This window comes from Protopterus annectens, chromosome 4.part0 (assembly GCF_019279795.1).
Source record: "Protopterus annectens isolate FY-2018-M chromosome 4.part0, PAN1.0, whole genome shotgun sequence".
Classification (NCBI taxonomy): domain Eukaryota; kingdom Metazoa; phylum Chordata; order Ceratodontiformes; family Protopteridae; genus Protopterus; species Protopterus annectens.
The window spans coordinates 685,522,253-685,542,625 of record NC_056733.1 but is presented as its reverse complement, the minus strand read 5'-3'; the positions used below and the strand labels follow the sequence as shown (position 1 = coordinate 685,542,625).

General features: G+C 40.8%; 1 protein-coding gene across 3 annotated transcripts in view; it reads right to left on the bottom strand.

The window, feature by feature from the left end:
* Positions 1 to 907: 907 nt before the first annotated feature.
* Positions 908 to 20,373, bottom strand: part of LOC122799527 (P2X purinoceptor 4-like) — a 1,302,595-nt gene continuing 1,283,129 nt past the window's right edge. For all 3 annotated transcript variants that reach the window (XM_044068651.1, XM_044068650.1, XM_044068652.1), the window contains exon 12: positions 908 to 3,085. In XM_044068651.1, the coding sequence (XP_043924586.1) occupies positions 3,047 to 3,085 (39 nt within the window). In that variant the 3' untranslated portion in view covers positions 908 to 3,046. The remainder of the gene's footprint in view (positions 3,086 to 20,373) is intronic.

The window sequence follows — 20,373 nt, the reverse complement described above, 5'->3', positions numbered from 1 at the left end:
CAGTAGCAACTATTTTAACTAGCTACTGTGATGAATGGTAAACCTGGAGATGGGGATGGGAGTCTAATGCTTCTATCATAAAGCCACTGCACTGTTTGCAAGGGTTTGCACAGTGAAATGTCACTGAAAGCAGTAGATTGCTTGTATTCTATTCCTGTTGGTCACACATCCAAGGCATACTGTAATAAAAAAAGGAGTTAGCTTCAGAACTTTCACTATCTCACATATCTCAACAAATGAGACAAATAAAATATTAGTACTATTAACTGAGGCACTGGCAGACTAAGAGAATATGAATTAATATACATTTTCTGAAACAAAAAAGTCTAATAACTCTATTGTGTAATTTACCACCTTTTCTCCAAAAGTCACTAGTTTTAGGAGGGATTATGTGGAACAAAAAATCAGAAGCAATTGAGAATTATGCTGTCTCATTTGTTATTTCATATAATTCTGTTCTTTACAAATCTGCCTATTTTAGTGGTCTTTTTGGTTCAGGACATACGTCGGATCTTTAAGCGGGACATTAGAGTGACATATTCAAGAGAGTTGTTTATCAGACATGGGAAATACTTAAAACTACTAAACTAGCCTATCCTATTTGCTTTATACTGTAGTCCAGGTTTTGTACATAACGCTTCTTGTAATGGCACAGTAGTTGTAAAACCTAAAACCATAAAGTGTGTAACTGCAAGTCTCCAGTAAAACAGATTTCAGCTGCAGTGTGCACATTAATTACAGCAGATCTCTTTCTCAGTATGTCTTAATGTACATGAGAAAAACTTTCTTCACAAAATGTTTTAAAACATTAGATATGGAGCTGAATTACTCTTCAGGCGGATTAGCGCTTGTGCACATGCATCAAAGTTACAGAAATTTAAATCAAACTTACACAGGAGCAAAAAAATGTGATGTCTTGCATTTTATTAAAAAACAATGAAGTGCTTACACATAATATAGAAATTCTCCTGGTTAAGTCAATTAAGAAAATGACATTTTACAAAGATAACATGTACTGTGACTTCAGACACATTCACAGAGATTTTCTGACCAGCTTTAGGAATGTGGGGAATAATTTAGCTGTGGTGATATCACAGCTTAGAACACGCATCACACTTTCTGGCTAAAAGCAAGGTGCAACCACATGCACAAGTAAACCTTATCTCATAAAAATCCAATAAATATAAACTAGGCTCTGTTTAGTTCACAAGCATGTTGTAGTCCTCTCTGTCACAGTGCACGGCAGTAATCAAGGTTTCTGAACAGTATAGGCTATTATTGAATCTAAATAAATATTGTTCAGACAACTGATCAGAATCTGAAACATTACTGGCCATATAAACATATGCATCCCTTATTTAAACATCTTCCATATTTCTGAGATGAATGGCAAAGACCATGCAAATACTTACAGATTTTCAGTGACTTGGACATTCTCAATGAGCAACATTTCTGGGCAAAAGTTAATCTGAACACATTCAAGTTTATTACACTGTGGAACATCACTTGGCTCAACATGGTCTAAAAGGCTAAGGTGCAGAAAGCTTACTGATGACATTACAAAGTGCTTCAGTGCTCACTTGGAATAAGCATTATCTTTGGGATGCTAGGACTGGAATGTTGGAGGAAACTAGGTGATCAGTGGGAGAGCCAGAAAATATGATTGATGAAATGACCAAAACAAACATTCATCTGTAATGCACACCATATGTTACTGCCAGCTTGGGGAAAAAAGTGCACAAGCTGTACATACAGGTCAAATACACTGTAAAAAGCACATTTCTAAGAATCTATACACCCTAGAATGCCAGAACACCGGTATAGCTTACCACAGTAGGTAATATATAGTGATACAATCTCCAGTACATTAATGCCAAAAATGTCAGGAGCTCAAAAGTGCATTTCTTTTCACATTCAGGTGCAGTACTCTTGAGGCTTACAAAAATTACACTATTTGGGGGGAGGGGGCATTTTCAACAGCCATAGTCTACTGTTATAGCAGAACTTGTGTTAGAACTGAAGGGGTTTCTGGGGCTGTGAAGAGGTGGTGGAAATTAAATAAAATCAGCATTCAGATGTGTAGTAGTATGCTTCAATGAGCATTTTAAAATGTTATCTTCAAAGCAGAATGCCTGGGGAAAGGTAGATGATCCAACACCTGAACTTTAACCTATGTAATTAGATGACAGAGATTACAAGAGCAGCATGAACTGGTCAGAATGTCACCAGTTTGCAGACATGTTTGGAGACCAGCTGATGCTGCTCTCATACAACTCCTTTAATAAACAGCTTGTTGCACTACTTGGGCAAAAATCTGGCGGCAAGAGTCCTGACAACCTAAAAATGCACACAGACAAAACATCTTGCTCATCATGCCATGGAATTACAGACTAGATACTTTTAAATTCTATCAGAGAGTTTTTGCTATTCTATGCTTGCCTGGCTTTACAAGAGCAAATGGCATGATGGATTCCCCAATAAAAATAAACCTGCTATACAAGACATGCTGTACAACTACTATGAAGACATGTTTGTGACTGAATTTTCTAGATACCTAGCAGCAACCTGATTAAAAACGGATATTTTCCTTTACCCCTCCCCAAGTACATTTTTCAGTAGTCCTAAGTTGTCAATGCTTGCTCCTTGACCTAGACAAAAACTCTGATGCTGTGGATCCACCATAAATTACCAGTGCTTGACCAACTGCCTGTTTTCCAGTCATCAGTACAACCTAGGCTGCTATTAAGAAAATTTCATAAGAAAACGAAATTTAGATTTATAAAACATGGCACCTTGCTTACACAAGTGCATCTAAACATGACAGATGTGGTCCACCCATCTCAAGTTCACGGTTTGTTAGCCATTGGTCCCTTTTTCAGATGCTTATGGACAACTTCCATTATGTTCATTTAGATGTGGGAAACATGTGAAAACACAATTCGATTCCAGAGACTTTTTCCCTCATATACTGTGAAATATAGTGCATTAGTCATTGCAGTGTTATAAATCTCCATAGTGAAATAAGTGCGACAGCTCTTCTGTCAAGTTACTGACTCGTTTTGTACGTATCTTGTTCATTTATACCCTAGGATGAAAGAAAAAAGTTTTAATGTGCAATACATTGCGGGATTCACGTACAAGTTAAACGCGTTCTATGACATGCTCATTACTCACCTGCTGACCCCCTCCTTTCTTTCATCGCAGACCTAATCATGACAACCCAAGAAATCACCAGAGGTGAGGGTGAATGCGCACACTAACAGATGGTGCCTTGGAAATGCACATTTCTTCTGGAACTCTGAAGAGCTATAATGAAGCTCTTGCTATACAGTAAAATGCCTGGAAATGTTATGGTACTACGAATGCTCCGGAAAGCAGCAGGCTTTAACAAATGTTTTAGTCTCACTGCAAGTTCTCTTTTAAACGTTCCTTTGCTAGAGAATGAAGCCAGTAAGTGTGGATTGTGTGGTAAGCAATACTTACCAGCCTTTCTTCAGCCACAGTGACTTATAATCTGAAGAGATCAGTTACGATTTTGAAAAAATTGTTAGACTACAAATTATTTATTGACAAGAAGCTCAGAATAAGGTCCTACCCTTTGCTTTCTCCTTGCTTCAAAACTTTCTTGCATACATATCTCAGTCTGTTGAAATTGCTTAAATTTATGTTTTAATTCGTGTTAGTCTTCATTACTTATATATTTGGACTGACATGGTTTTAAAATATACAGGAAACCTAATCCGTTCCTGCCATTATTTAACATTTGTCAATTTTGAAAGTTTCTTCCTGCCAAAGAAAGGAGACAAGCTAATTAAGCTTTGGTCATAATGCCTAATTCTATATGTAGTTATGTACTGAATTACCTACATGGTTCAACAGCTGAGAGAAAACTACAAATGCAATTTATAAAAATACTGATTTTAAGGTTGTTGCATTTGTTTATTTGTGTGCATCCATATAGCTGCCTTGAGTTGCAGCAAAATGTAAAGCCATTTATGATCTGAATGTAAGTCACTTATGACCTGGATAAATGAGTTCTGAATGCAAAATTGCAAGTATAAAGCATAGACAGACAGAGGGTATCTGGCCCAAGCAAACAAAATACTGCAGATAAAATCCAGAACGTTAATCTAGAAACTTTTTGAAATAAAAACTTGGTTAAAACTATGATAGATGAGCACTTTCGTTGACAAAAATACAATAATTTCATCAGGTAAACATTGCAGGAAGTACACACACAATTTGTAACTTTTGTGTTCAATCACATGACCAAGCTCCCAGGAAATAAAGCATCATCATCTTTAAGGATCCACCCAAAAGAAATTCAGTGTGTAGCACTGAATCAATTCAATTGACAAAATAAGGAAAAATATATAAAAAAAATATACATCTAAAAATAGTATAAAATGCATTCCCTATAAAAATCAGAAAAATTAAGACAAAAGTATGTAAAAATATGTAAAATATATAGCATAGCTAAAGGACCATCACAGTTAACTTTTTTAATGTCCCTTACATGGTCTTGAAGGCACACTTTAAACTTTTGTTTACTTTCACCTACATAAATCTTGTTACATGGACATTCCAAATATACACAATTCCTTCTGTATTGAAAGTATAGCATCCATACGGAAAAAAAACAGAATTAATAGTAGGAAAGTTCTTTACAACATGAAAACAAACAGAATATTTCTCACACCTAAAAAAGTGTCATATCTTAAAATAATCTATGTATTCGTACTTCAGGCATTTGAAATTTACTTTGCACTACTATATCAGAAATACTATGTCTCTTTTTATAAGAGATCAAAAGTTTGTTTGATAAACATTGTTTCAAAATACCATCTATGAACAACATAGGCTAATAGCAATGTAACATTTGCACAATCTGTTGATTTAGTACATTGTAAATAGTCACAAAATAAATAGACTTACCAGTGTGGTTGGCACTATTTCCTGCACCTCCTCTACCTCTTCTTTTGTCAAAATCTATCAGCTCAATAAATGGAAGTGCTTCATTATGTGTATTTACCGAGTTTCTTCTTCTGCTTAGATATTCACCTTTATGATGCTTAGTTCTAACCCTATTCAAAGCTTCTAACACTTCTGCCTTGTCATATCCTCTGTGTGGCAGCTGGAACCATATAGGAAATGTGAGCCCCCCTTGAACTCTCTGTGAACTTTCCTACCAATGAATCCTGTTTGTTCACCCCACAATTCCAAATCTAAAAAATTGACCCTCTCACCTAACTGTAAGCCACTAAACTTGAGAACAAACTGGTTATGTAACTGCTCAATGAAATTTTTTACCTGATAATTACCTCCCTCTACTAACAAAAATCAAATATATGTATCTAAAATACCTAATGACATATTTTTTAAAGAAAGACTAAACATACTCAATTTCAAAAAAAGCCATCATTAGGTTGGCATACATGGGGGCCAAAGGATGCCTCCATGTTATTGAAAATTTTCTTGGTTAAAAATAAAATAAAATAATTTTCTAAATAGAACTTAATAAGCTCCAATACATAACTAGATAAAGAGGTATCCCCTAAGAAGTTGGATTTAATACTGGAAGAGGCCAGTGGTAGTTCTGATAGGTGAGGGGGTTTGATTGTGGACAGTGATAAGATGATTTCAGTAAAGTATTTACTAAATGGAGTGGCAATATTGTCTGAATTATTTGTAGTGCTAGGAGGGGGTGTACTGACTTTGCCTGGTAGAAGTATATTCTCTATAGATGTCCAGAAGTTTTGTGGGTTATTACTGTGCTTTGATTGGATTTCTGAGTAGCAATTTATTTTGCTTTGCTTAATTTGCTGCTTTGCTTTATTTCTAAGTTCCCTGTAGGTTTGTCGAGCAGGTTGAGACTGTTTTGTTCCAGGTTGCCCAAGCCTTGTCTCTAGATTTAAGTAGTGATTGTGTTTCTTTCGTTAACTATGGGACATAGTTAGATTTAACACACACATTTCTGCTAGGGGCTGGAGAGTTTAGTATAGACAGGAAGGTAGAGCTGAAGTAATTAATTACTTCCTGTAGGGGTAGCAGTTTCAGTGGTGTCCAGTTACAATGTCTGAGTGTGTCTACAAGGTTGCTGCGGTTCAGGTGTTTTTTGTTTATTTGTTTAAATGTAGTTTATTTAGATGGGTTAGCTCATTTCCAAAGTAAATAGGTTAGGAAGTGGCCACTGAGACTATCTGGTAGTTGGCCAGAGTAGGAGTAGAGGGATGGCCTATGTTAATATCCAGTCTAGAGAGGAGTATTTGTTGAATGGCTTATTAATCCTAGTGGGTGACTGGATAAGTTGTATGAAGCCATGCAGGTTGATGCAATTTTTGGGGTTTGGGGAGTTGCAGTCTAACCAGTCTACATTGAAGTAACCCATAATAATTGTTTCCTGAGGTAATGTTTTACTGCTCCAGTGTAGTATATTTCATAATGTTTGGCTATTATCCCCTGCTGACAAATAGATACCTATAATGTATATATGTTTCTTGGGGTTAATGTTTAGTTTTTAGCAAATACTGCTTCAGAATTGTTAAGCTTTAGAGTTTTTTTTATCTAAAGTTTCTATAAAGAGGTGGCTTTAAAGAGTACAGCCATGCCTCTTCCTCTTTTACTAATTCTGTCTGTACTTTGGATATTACATCCTGGTGGTAGTATTTCATTGCTGGGGTGGTAGGTTTTAGTCAAGTTTTGGTGAGTAGAACAGCAGGGGAATATAGGGAGAAGTTACCATGCAGCTCATGGATTTTGTTGTTGACACTTCTTATATTAATATTTAATAGTAAAATATCATATGTGTCCTTAGGAGGAATGACTGTAAATTTCAGTTTGTAAGTCATTTTGTGATGTTGAGTTGTACAGTTCATAGGTTGGGCCAGGGTTTAGGTGCATGTCCCCACTGAGAGTTAGCCTTGATGCTATGTTGACTAAAGTTTTCAAGAATCTGACTGTGTTTTTATCATATTTCTGAGAAATGCTATGTATGTTTGCGTGAGGGAGAAGGGAAAACTGCATATGGTGTATAGCAGATGGAGCTACATATGGGGATGTTTACTAGTTTGGGTGTTAGGGGGTAGCTATTAGAGGTGGAGTGGGAAGGTTTGTTTAGGTTGGAATGCTAAGAGGTGTTATGTGTTGTTAATGTTAAAAGTAGCAGAGTGGTTGCCAGTAAATGCAGCTGGTTCGTGTACATTACTGAGGGTTGGATGCTTTTAGCTTTTTTTCTGTTACTGGAGGGGTTTTATTAGGCATCTTAGTTAAATTGATTTAGGTAAGGATATGTTGCTTGCAGCAGTAATTGAAGTTGGAGGGGTGTAAAAGATTAATTTGAGTTAGAGTGTATTAGGTGGAGTGCTTTGATTGCACATACTGTCAAGAGGGAATGGCTAGTACAGCATAAATTTAAGGAAAGTGGGAGTGGGTGGGGATGAGCGTAGGGGAGCACAGTGAGCCCGAGCATAACGAGGGTGAATGGAGCAGGTTGAACCTTGAGGGTTGAGCAGTAAAAAAAAAAATCAGCTGAGATCAGATGAGAAGGAAAGAAATGTGGAAAAGCCATAACAATAATGGTTAAGAAGTGAATTGAAAACAAAGGATGAAAGTTTAATAATGGGAGCACAGGATAGTAAGCATACGTTGGTTTACAAAGTCCACTGAACACGTGGGAGAAAGCCCAATAATGTGGCAAGATTGTCGCACTGGGGATTGTGCAAGTACTACAATACAGACGTAGCTGAGATGCATTGTAAACATGAACCACAAAGCATTATAGAGAATGATAAAGTGTACATCTTGTGAGATCACCAATTACCAACAATTCAAAAAAAAAAAATAGATGTGAAAAAACAGATATAGTAGTCCATAAAATAAGACAAAAGTAGCATTGTATACCTATTACAGTAATGTGTACAGAAAGAGACAAAGTCATTTTATATCATGATTTGCAGACAGAAACAAGAGCAATGTGGAAGAAAGATAGTAGGAGCAATGGGTTTAATAAAAAGAATCTACAATTTTATTTATATATATATATATATATATATATATATATATATATATATATATATATATATATATGCTATCAATACATGTAATCTCCATATGAAATGCAGAAGTCCATTCTGGGCACATTGCAGGTACTGCGAAGAGCACTTTTGGCTAACAAATACTGAAACAATACTAATTTCATGAACTTTAATTATACCGAGTTAGGAATTGGGTCCAGTCCAGTCATAGTATTAGAAACTCATAAGAATTTGGAGAAATTAAACCAGGGGTCTGGTAATGGGATGCTTGAAAATCATAGATGCCACATATCCAAAATCCTGAGAAATTCACTTGGATATACACATGCCTTTGACTGGAGAAACTCATGAAGAACTGCTGAAACATCTTTACTTTGTCTGGAGGAAGAAAGGCTCTTCCCAGGGCAGAATTTAACAGACATCAGGATAACAATTGTGTGGGAAGGGATGAGAAAAAAATTTTGAAGGTTGACTTGAAAATCCAGACTGGTTAGAATATTCCGGACAGATTGTAAAGACTACTGACAACTGAGAAAAAAGCCTGCAAAAATAAGACACTGCCCAAATATGTAAAGAAGCAAATACATTGAAACCCACAATAACCAATGCCTGGAACAAAAAATGTTGTGAATACCTTTGGTGTTGTGGAAAGTCCAATGGGTAAGATTGAATGGATCATGTAAAACCAGACACAACAAACTTTAAAAATGCCTGAGCTGCTCACCTATGGGAATGTGATGAGAGGCATCATTTACATCTAGCTTTACCATAAAGGCTGGGGAGGGATTAGAGGAAGAAGGAACTGAAGGGATAACAGTTTGAACTTTGGAATCTTAAAAGACTTAGAAGGAAAGATTCAGTTACAGGCCTCCAAGGAGCCTTTTTAGTACCAGAAAAATCCCCTAACACAACTGGCAGAGAGGTATAGGTTATATAACTCCCTGGGCTAGCATTTGGTGAAGAATGTGAAGTAGGCAAAGAAGAATTCCCTCAAAAGGAGGGAGGGATTCCCACTGACAAGTTTAACCTTGATGACTTACATTCAGAACCCATCTGTCCAACATTCTGGTTCAGCAAAAATGAGACCTCAGAGACATAGAAAGGCTGCCAGGGTAGGAAGGGAGGCAAGGTGTGAGCAGACCAGTAGTCATGCTGATGGAGAGGATTGTCTTTGATTTTTTTAGTCTTTTTCTTCTTTTGGAGCGTACCTGACAATGCTTTTTAACGTCCTATTTGCTAGCATCTTGTTGCTTAAATGGCCTACAGAAAAAGGAGGCTCAGGCAGAAAAGAAATTATGACCTTTGAAGAATCAGTCACTTCTTGTTATTAACCTTCCCTTTTTGTCACACTTTTAGCATCTCAGCTGCAGAAGAGCCACACAGAACCTCTAGCTAAGAAGGAATTTAAAATTTTAGTTTTACCATCTTAAGGGAAGATTTTGAGAATGAAGCCAAGCCAGTCTTCTCACTATGGACACAGAAGAACACACTGTAGGATAATATGCTTAAGATACTAAAAGTTTAAAGCAGATGTAACAGAGGCATTCAAGGATTTTTTTTTTACCCAAGAGGAATGAAGGTTAACTCTTTACTTCTATATGCTCTCAAAAGATAAAATGAAAACATTAAGCGCAGTAGCTTGACAGTTCAAAACCCTGAAAAAGTACTAGAGAAATACATTATGTGCCGACTGAAATCACTGTGTGCAGTATTCCAAACAGATGGGTTTTCACTGCTAGCATCTGGCTGGAGTACAAAGTGTAAATCTTCTCTGGAGCACACATCTGGCAAACAACCTCAGCTCAAAAATGCACGGGTATACAGATGGGAAATACAAGTGTAAATCCTCAGACTATCTCAAGGCCAGCAGGTGCTGCACCATTCTGATCTTTGTGTGATTGTTGATACCATTACCTTCTCAGAATTAGATAAGTTCCCCATTGGGGAACTTTCTTTCTTTATATAAACTACTTTGTTGTATTTTTGTTAGATGTCAGCTAGGAAGGGTAAATGTGAGTGTGGTAGGCAAATTCCCTACAAAGATCTCCATACCCAGTCTCTCTTCTGTTTGTGTGTTGAACATGACTGTAAGGCTTGTTCCATTTGCCAATCTTTTGTACCCAAGACTTTGCAATCCCATCGCTCTTCTCAACACTTTCTTGAGAACCCAAAAACTGAAGCATTTGGCCCATTCCAAGATGGTGTATACCACCACAAGGGATGTACCACCACCTCATTAAAAAATACTCAGGAGGCCTACGCTTGACAGCCTGCCCAGTCTGACTACAATGTATCCTCAGAGATTAGAGTCAGTGGTATGCGTGACTCTACCTCAGATGCCCTATACAGCAACCTTGCTTGGAGGCAGATTGTACAAACAAAGAGACTGTTGCTACTGAGGCTGGGAAACCTCAAATCATCATTTCAGAGGCACCAGAAAGCATCCCACAGATTTTAGTTATGGAAGAGATTGATCCAGGCAAACTGACTGAGGTACGTCAGGGGTCGGAACCTCAGACCTTGGTACAACTGGACATCACCCCAAAGAAAAAGTAACAAGAGACCAAGCATGTCTTCTTCTCCGAGGAAGAAACAGTGGATGGGCTTTTTACAGGGACTGCTGAAAATCATGATGGCCCTTAAACCATATTGTTTTTCAGCCCATCCTCATACTCCTCAGAAGATTACCATTGACACTTTCTCTGAAAAGGAACATGCCTCAGATTTTGATGACTACTCATTAGCTTACTATTTCAGATTCACTTTCCTAGTCAAGCTCCTTCAGATGATGAGGATTCCATTTCACCTGATTCCCCCGTGGAAGAGACATCCTTTGGGGAAATCATTTTAAACAGGATGAGGCATTCTGAGTGGGAGTGTAGGCAAATCTCTGACATCCAAGACAGATACTACAACCTCTTGGAGGTGTGCACTCCTGCCCCTTCCCATCTCTCCAGTCTTAGGGGCCTTTTTGGATGCTTTTGAATCCATCTCTTTGGCTCCTGACTTGGAACCTCTTTCTCCCAAAAGGGCAGACAGGTTCTATATGGTACCAGACGACCCTAATTTCCTTTATAAGAATCCTGTAGGTGACCCCACAGTTGCCTCCCTGTCTTGACAAACTTTCTAAGTTACTATGTAAATGCTAATGCCCTCGTTTCAGACAAGGACAGCAAGGATATGGATAAGTGGGGCAAAAAGGTTTATACCTCTTCAATCTGGCCTTTAGTGCTACAAAACTACCAGACCTCAATCATTAAATACCTGTTATCTATCCTTCACAGTCTCAGCAACATAGTGGTGGATATGCAGGGCACTGTCCCTGGTTAATCAAGCCACTCAAGTGGCCAGGCACAGTATAAAATACAGCTAGGACACTGTTGAGGTCTCCTTTAAAGCAGCTGCTACTGGTACAGTCACTCAGATATATGTGGTTACATAACCAGCCCATGCCAAAGGATTTCAATGTCAAGCTCATTTATTCACCCCTGTACAAAAGTATTCTGTTCACCCCTCAAGCAGCTAGCCTATTCAAAACCTTACAGGAACAAGGTAAAACTATGAGAGACTGCAGATAAATACTACTTATCTCTTTACTTAGATACCATAGGAATTAAACAGCCAAGCCTAATTCTTTTGTTAGAAGGGAACACAGACCACCCCAAAAGTGCAGGAAGGTGCCAAGTAGAATATTTCCAGAAAAACCTGGAAAGGCCCCAAGATCTGGGAGGCCTCCCCTCTCAGATAAGTCACTGATTATCTTCCAATCCCCTTGTCCCTCAGTCCTACCCTACCCTCTCAAAAAAGCTCACTTAGTCCATCTTAGACAGGGAAGAGACTACCACAGACAAGTGGGTACCATCCATCAAAAAAAAGGTTTACGCTAGGTCATAGAAGGAAGTCCCTCCCTTGAACATCCCTCCTCCACCACACAATCAATTAAAGCTTCTTCCTCCCATCCTTCAGGAACTGCAGGCTCAAGGCATGTAAGAACTAGTGTCTGATCAACGTCTGGAATTTTTTTTAACTCCAAATTGTTTTTGATTCCAAGAAAAAGAAAATAGAGAAGCATACTGGATCTCTCTTAGCTCAACACATTCCATAAAATGCCAGCTTTCAAAATGTTTTCCCTCCTGACCCTGTTGCCCTTTATTCTTCCAAATGCATTCCCAGACTCTCAGAGTCTGAAGCATGCCTACCTGCATATATTTCCATTTAAGACTTAAGTCCTTTACTAGTTCATCTCACTTTCAGTTTACTGCTTTACCTTTTGAGCTTTCTACAGCCCTCATAGCATTCATAAAGTGCCTCACACCTGTGGCAGCCCTTTGCAGAACTCCAGGAATTCAGGTATATCTGTATTTAGATCTGCTTATCCAGGCCTCTGACTCAAGTCTTACTGCAACACCTCCAATTTACATTCAGTCTTCGCCTACAGTTGGGGTTCACATTCAACTACAAAATCTTCCTTCCAGCCCACTCGGGACCTAGTTTTCTTTGGCATGAAGGACAGATCCACTCTCTTTTTCAAAGTACAAGGAGGCTCCTTTATTCCTTCCCATTTCCTCTATCGAATGCTAAAAGTTTTATTAAAGATCCAAAAAGAAAAACCATTTCTACTGGTGACTGACTCCCTTTTTGCATAGGCAGCATTGGTTCCCCCTTTGCTATCATTTGGCCAGGGCAATCACCACAAACTGGACCTCATCACACAGCATAAAGGATCACACTGCTTCATCCCAATTTAGCATCCCTCAACCTAAATCTACAGATGACTGGATTCTGAACCCTTTCAGGCACCAATTTTCTGAGGATGTGCTTCAGATTCTCCAAAAGGCAAGGAGCCCCATTCACTTGAAAATACTACGCAGCCAAATGGTACAGAATTTCTATATGGTGTCATACAATTAGGATCCTCTTGTCTTACCTTGGATGACCTCAGGAAAACAGGTCTGACATATTCCTCTAGCAAAGCTCATCTGTCAGGCATCTCTGGCTACCTACCCTCAATACGCTTATGTCCATGCCGGAGGTCAACATTTTTGAAAGGGCTGCTATACACAAGACCCCGAGGAAACTTGTGCCCCCACTTTCATACCTCAATTTCATGCCAGAAAAACTTACTATGCCTTCTTTTTTTAACCATCCTCTGATTCTACACTCAAATTCTGCACCTGGAAAATTATTCTGTTGCAGCAGGCAGTCTTGGCTGTTCCATCTTTTCTTATTTTTCACAATGACAGAGTGTCCCTAAGTGTTAACCCCTCTTGGGCTGTCCCTAAGGATTAAGCCCTCTAGTGGTGAACAAGATGTCTCACAACCAGACTATCAATCTGCCCATTCTCTTTCCCAACCCAACCTCCTACATTCCAAAGATGTACAGGTAGCTGAAATTTTATTTGGACAAGATTCAGTCTATTCATAAGTCAGGCCAGCTGTTGGTCTCAGACGACTCCAGGCTGAGCCAGCCAGTATCTAAACAAACCATTGCAAGCTGGATTTCCAAGTCCATTTCCTTTTGTTACTCACACCATGGCAAATGCCTGCCTGGCTTTCACTCTAACAAGGTAGTGGCCTCCTCTGGGGCCTTCCACAAGTGGGTAGATCCCAGGACAATCCTAGAAGCTGCTACATAGTCTTATAGGTTCATAGATTCATACTAGGCTATCTGCCCTAGGGCATTTATAAGCCTAGCCAGAGTGTGTTTGGCTTTCGCCACCCATTTTAAATGAATTTTGCTATGCCCTTTTGAGAGGTTAGTATACTGTGCCTCTGTCTAACAGTGACACAGAAGTGATACCCGGGGTAAACCTACAATCTCCCATTCACTCATCAAGATTCCTCTTGAAGAGAGTCAATGAGGGACTCTGCCTAACCTGGACAGGGATTTTATTCGAGTGAAGGGAGCCTCTGGGTTATGAATCTGTCCCTCCAGCATGTCCTATTTATTTCAGTGCTGAGGTTCAAGTCTCTCGAGCGCGTAGCTCAATGGTATTTGGATTTTCTGAGGTGCAGCATGTCCATTAATTCCGGGTTGGACATGGCTTTATACGTCAGGCACAGATCGCCCCTGAGCAGGCGGTATGCCACTGAGTAGAGCTGGAGTTTCTTTAACCAGGCAGCATATGGCATCTGTTTGAGCCCTTTGATCCTCTTGGTGAGGTACTTTTGGGGTCTTTCCAGTTGCTGCACGTGTCTGGTAAGGTACATCCCAAAAGGGGCATTGTACTTAATTATGGGCCTGATGAGGGATGAGTAAAGAGGCGCAATGACCTCCCCTGATCTAGATGTGAATCCCTTCATGATTAGGTGGGCTATATAAAATGTTTTTCTAACCACTTTGGCCACGTGGTTTTCAAATGAGAGATTGCTATCAACTTGGGTCCCCAGGTCCCCAATTACTTCTTCCGTACTTAATGGATTACCACCTATGTAGTAATTTGTGGGCACTTTGTTTTTGCCAAAGGGGATGACTATACACTTTTTGGCGTTTAGCTTGAGGCCATGGCTCTGGCACCTGTTGTCTGTTTCTATGAGGCCCTTTTGTAGGATGCTTGTGTCGGCTGGAGAGTCGATTATGGTGCCTAGTTTGCAGTCATCTGCGTACTTGGTCAGCCACAGTCCTTCCGTGTTGGCCTGTACCTCCGAGAAATATATACCGAACAAGAGAGGTCCCAGGACTGAGCCTTGTGAGACGCCACTTGTAACTGGTTTGGAGTCTGACATGGCTCCAGCAATTCTAACCATGTGGGTTCTGTCCTTGAGCCAGTTTGCAACCCATCTAGTGACATAGGGGTTTATATTTAAGCTGGTGAGCTTATCTATAATGCCCGAGTGAGGTAGTGTATCGAAGGCTTTTGCGAGGTCCAGGTAGGCTGTGTGGACCACCTTCCCCTCGTCAATGGCCTTGGTGACTGTTTCAAAGAAATCAACCAGGTTTAAGAGGCAGGATCTGCCCTTAACAAAGCCAAACTGGTAGGATCCAGTGTCTGTAGGTCCCCAATATCTTTATTTATGAGGTCCATGATGATCCTTTCCATAGCTTTGCAGACCAAGCTAGTCAGGCTTATGGGGCGATAGTTTCCAGGATCCATTAAGGCACCACCTTTGTGGAGAGGGACCACTGTTGCTGTACACCACTCTTTGGGTACATATCCTGTAGTAAGGCTGAGATTGAACAGTAGTTTTATGTTTGGGTTTAGCTCTTCTTGGAGTTCATGTAGGACACAGCCTGGGACACCGTCTGGTCCCATTGATGCCGTGGTTTTTGCTTTGGAGAGAGCGGCTCTTCCCTGAGCATCTGAGATGTCAGGGGGGCAAACACTCTGATGGGATAGATATTTGCCCTTTTGGTGGGGAGGGGGGAGATGTTTGTGCTGAACCTGTCAGCTAGGATGTTGGCAATGTCTGTAGGTTCAGTGTATTTTTTGTCATTTTTGACTAATTCTGAGCATATCTGGGAACTCCCACCTAGGTTCCTAACATAACTAAAGAATGCCTTGTGATCATCCTTAGTGTCCTGTGCAATTTTTCTCTTGAAGCTGGCCTTAGACAATTTTATGAGTGCCCATAGTTTTTTGCTAATACTGATCAGAGATGCCTTCCCTTTTTGGGATTTTGCTCTATTGTGTAGTAGCTTCCTCCTTCTATTGTATAGTTTGTTTATGGCTGGGGTCCACCAGACAGGATGCCTGCTTTGGAGGATTGGGTCTTGGTTATATTTGGGATTGCATGATCCATGCATTCCTGAAGGTGTTCCTAGAATGCCTTTATAAAGGATTCTGCGGTCTGGGCCATATTTTCCACAGGCCCGGGGGCTTTGAAAGGATTCCACCTCGGTTTTGAGGAGTGTGAAATTTGCTTTAGAGAAGTTTTTCACTGTGGTTTTCTGGGCAGGGGGTGGGGTCACGATGTGAATATCCAGTGAGATTAGTTTATGGTCTAATCTTACCAGTGAGGGATACACTTCTGGTCTGGAGCATAGAGCCCCCATGTTGGTGATGATCAGGTCCAGTATGTTTTCCCCTCTTGTGGGAGTGTTAACAAGTTGTTCCATAGCATTTGAGTTTATAAATTCTAGGAACCTTTGGGCTAGGGTGTTGGAGCTAGAGTAATGCTCCCAGTCTATGTTTGGGTAGCTGAAGTCGCCCAATAATGGTGTTTGGAGAGACCTTCATATTTTCCAGTGTTCTCAGGAAGGCCAAGTGGGGTTCCTGGGTTTGAGAGGGTGGTCTGTAGCAGGCTATAAACTGGAAGGCAGTTTTACCCACTGTTAGTTGCACATGGATAGTCTCTTATGCTTCGTGCTGTGCCACCAACCTGGAGGTGTGGGTAGCTTTTATGAATATTGATACTCCCCCTCCTTTTGTGGTTCGGTCCAAGTTTTGGGGCCGAAAAGCATGGTATGAGGTATAACCTAGTAGTGCTGGGGTGCTCTCGGGAGCCTTGAACCAGGTTTCTGTTACTGCACAGATATCGATGTTCTCCATGCTAACGAGAGTTTCGAAAAGTGCATCTTGAGGTTTAGACTTCTGGCGTTGAGTAGCATTACTCTTAGTTTCTTATCCCTTGTGATACCTATGGAGGTGGGTTTGTCTTTTCAGCCTTGCCTAAAAAAGGCACTATGGGGGTGGCAAGAGCCTTTGCCAATATCCAAAAGCACAGGGGTGACAGGTGAAAGTCGTCCCTAGCGAAGCATCGTGGCTTGACGAGCATGTCATCCCAGGCTGACAGGCATTAGATCCCCTTTGAATGACATCAATACTTAAGCCAATTGTTGAAATTGATCATCTTGTCTTCATATTGTGGCATCATTCTTGGTGAGGGTAAGATGTTACTCAAGGTCAGGGTCATACCGGCCTGGGCTACATGCTCAGAGAGCTCCTCTATGTCTCTTTTCATGTAGTCCAGGGAAGTACGTCTCAGGTCATTCACACCAGCATGGACAACGACTGAGTCATATTTGTACTTGCCTTGGAGTGACCTGAGTGCTTGTGTTATGTGGCGGATCCTAGCACCTGACAGGCAGCTCACCGTGACCTTCTCCTTATTCAGCCTGGTGAGCGGGACATCAGTATGCCTGATGATAAAGTCACCTATTACAAGTGTATCAGGTGTGTTGTTTAGCCTTAAGGGCTGTGACTGTTCAGCACACTGGCTTTGTGAGCTATGTGTTGCATGTGTTTTGTTTTGGGGTAGCGGTTGCTTGGGTGTCTGCTTTGGAGGTCTCTGCTGCTTAGGCAGATTTTTATTTAGAGCCTCAGAGTATGTTTTTGTGTGTTTATGTGTTTGGTTTGCTGTCGTGGTAGATCTATGTGAGACTGGAATTGTAGTGAGTGTTGTTTCCTTCTCCTCCTGACTGGTTACGCCAGTACTGAGTTGAGAGAGCTTAGCCACCAGTTTGGCTATATGATTGCATCTCTCACATGTGTTGGAATTTGTTGGGAGGGGGAGAGGGTTGTCTGTGTACATGAGGCAGTTGTAACATTGCCTCAAGATTCCCAGATTCACCAGCTGGACCAGAGAGGAGATTGTGCACACCTTCACTAAACACTACAGAATTAATGCCTTTTCAAGATCCATGGCTGCCTTCAATAGATTAGTCCTCTCTGGACTCGGACAGTCCTCAGCATTCTCAACCACACTCCCTTTTCTGTTTCCTTAAGCTCTGTGAATCACCCATCTGTTTGAAATACTACAAAAGTGATTTCAGTCAGGTCAAAATTGTTGTGTAAGAACTTACCATAACAGAGTAGCACCAATCACTAGTGCAATACTCCTTCCCACCTTCGGGTATTGTCTTCTCTTTTCTGGCCCTGTCTGGCAAACTCTAGGACCAAAGGGGCTCCTTCCACCTCCTGCCTGGCCCCTTCCAGCTCACCACACACTCTCAGATGCCTTTATACTGCTGGCTTGGAGGTAGTCTGAGGATTTACACTCATAAATCCGTCTTTCTGTACACCGCTACACCTGCGAGTTGAGGTCATATATCAAATGTATGCTGCAGGAAAGGTTTAAGCTTTGGTATCCTGACCGGATGTCAGCGGTGAAAACAGTCTGCTTGGAATACTGCAACAGTGATTAGAAGGATATTACAGTTATGGTAAATTCTCACACAACTGTACTTTCTTTTGTGCTTTATCCGTTGCTCTCCAAGCCTCGTCAGAGTGACAGGGTTAACAATAGTAGGAGGCAGAGTAAATGGGTTAGCAGTAGTAAATTATTAACAGAAGCAATTCTAATTAGAGAAATTACAGCCAGGGTCTGTTTTATAATTCAAAACAAATGCTTACAAGTCTGAAGTAGCTTATATAACCTGCCAGACTTCTGAGGAGCTAGAAGCCATGAGGAAAAAAGTAGGCAGCAAAAGGAGAAATAACTGCAGAAAGTACAGTTTTGTACCTACCATAAATGTAGATGTCCGAACAGGATAGCATCTGCAGTCATAACAAATGGGTTGTCCTGTCGTCAGGCAGCCCTTCGGTCGGCCGGATTCCAAAGTCTGGGTCCGGCTTCGGCTGATGTCGCACTTCACCCGTCATCTCTGCTGGTCTTCGGGTATAAAGGCATCAGCCGACGCCATTTTCCTCAGTGTTTCTTGCCCCAGATGCCAGTTGCCCTCTTGGAAAGCTAAATTTTGGATAAATGCCAATGTTTCCAAAAAAGTAGAAGGCAAACACAAAAAATAAGCATGTATGTACATATATACAAACAAATACACCATAAGAGACTCCCCCCCAGCTAGCTATTAGGATGGTAAATACCCTAGGAGTACCACAGAGGGGAAGGAGGGTGGGTAATCCTGACTGCAGATGCTATCCTGTTCGGATATCTACATTTATGGTAGGTACAAAACTGTACTATGTCCTTCAAGGATGCATCTGCAGTCATAACAAATGGGTAGAATACCATAGCCAAACTAGGGGTGGAGGAAGAAAAATTATGGTGTAGTTAGGATCCCTTGCAGTACAGCAGTGGCAAACCCTGCTCGGGATCTAGAGTATAGAGGTAAATTATAATGCTTGGCAAATGTATGCACGGAGGTCCAAGTAGCCGCCTCAATAATGTCCTTGGTTGCCACTCCTCGTAAGAAAGCTGTGGTAGTGGCTGTAGCCCTTGTAGAATGAGGTCTTATGTTCTGTGGAATTGGTTTTCCATGGTAGGAGTAACAGAATCTTATGCAATTTCCTATCCATTTGGAGATTGTCTGTTTGGAAATTGCTTTTCCTTCCCTTCCTGTTGCATAGGCTACTAAAAGCTGGTCAGTTTTTCTGTAACCTTTGGTTCTGTCCAGGTAGTAGCGTAACTGTCTATGTACATCCAAGGTATGCAGCAGTCTTTCCCCCCTGTTCTGTGGATTGGGAAAGAAGGTAGGTAGGTGGATTGCCTGGTTTAAAGACACTCTGGATACCACCTTAGGCATAAATGTAGGATTAGTTCTCATGGACACCCTATCTTGATGGAAGATTAGGAAGGGTTGTACTGCCATTAAGGCCTGTAGTTCCGAAACCCTCCTTGCTGAAGTAAGGCCTGTAGTTCCGAAACCCTCCTTGCTGAAGTAATTGCCAGTAGGAAAGCAGTTTTCCATGATAGGTGTTGAAGATCTGCTGTTGCTGCTGGTTCAAATGGAGGGAGTGTCAATTTTTCTAGCACAAAGTTCAAGTCCCATGCTGGTAATGGTGGTTTCCTAGGAGGTTTTACATTCTTGATCCCTCTGAGGAACTGCCGGAGTAGAGGATGCGAAAAGACAGGTGGATCGAAGCTGTATTCTGCTGAAATAGCTGATGCATGTATCTTGATGGAGGAATAGGACAGGCCTGTATGTAGAAGCTCTGCCAAGTACTCCAGGATGTTAGCAATATCTATGTTAGACACATCTTTTCCTCTTTCAGTACTCCAAATGACAAACCTTTTCCATTTTCCTGCATAGTTCCTTCTTGTTGAAGGTCTGTGGGCTTCAAGGATAATGTCTTTAACCCTTTGGGATAGGTCTGGGTTAGTTGCTGCTATGTGATGTTCCAGGCAGTCAGTTGCAAGGTTTTTAGGTTTGGGTGCATGATGTTGTAGTTGTTCTGAGTTATCATCAAAGGCATCAGGGGTATTGACCACATTCTCCCCAGAGACATGCTCCTCAGCAATGGATACCAGTGTTGTCTTGGCCAATTCGGAGCTATCAGGATTATCCTTGGACGTTCCTCTTTGATTTTCAGTAGTACCTTGTGCATCAAAGGAAGAGGTGGAAATGCATATGCTGTCAGGCCTTTCCAACTGAAGGATAGAGAGTCCACCTTCCATGCAAGTGGGTGGTATGTCCTTGTGCAGAATTTTTTGAGCTGGTGAT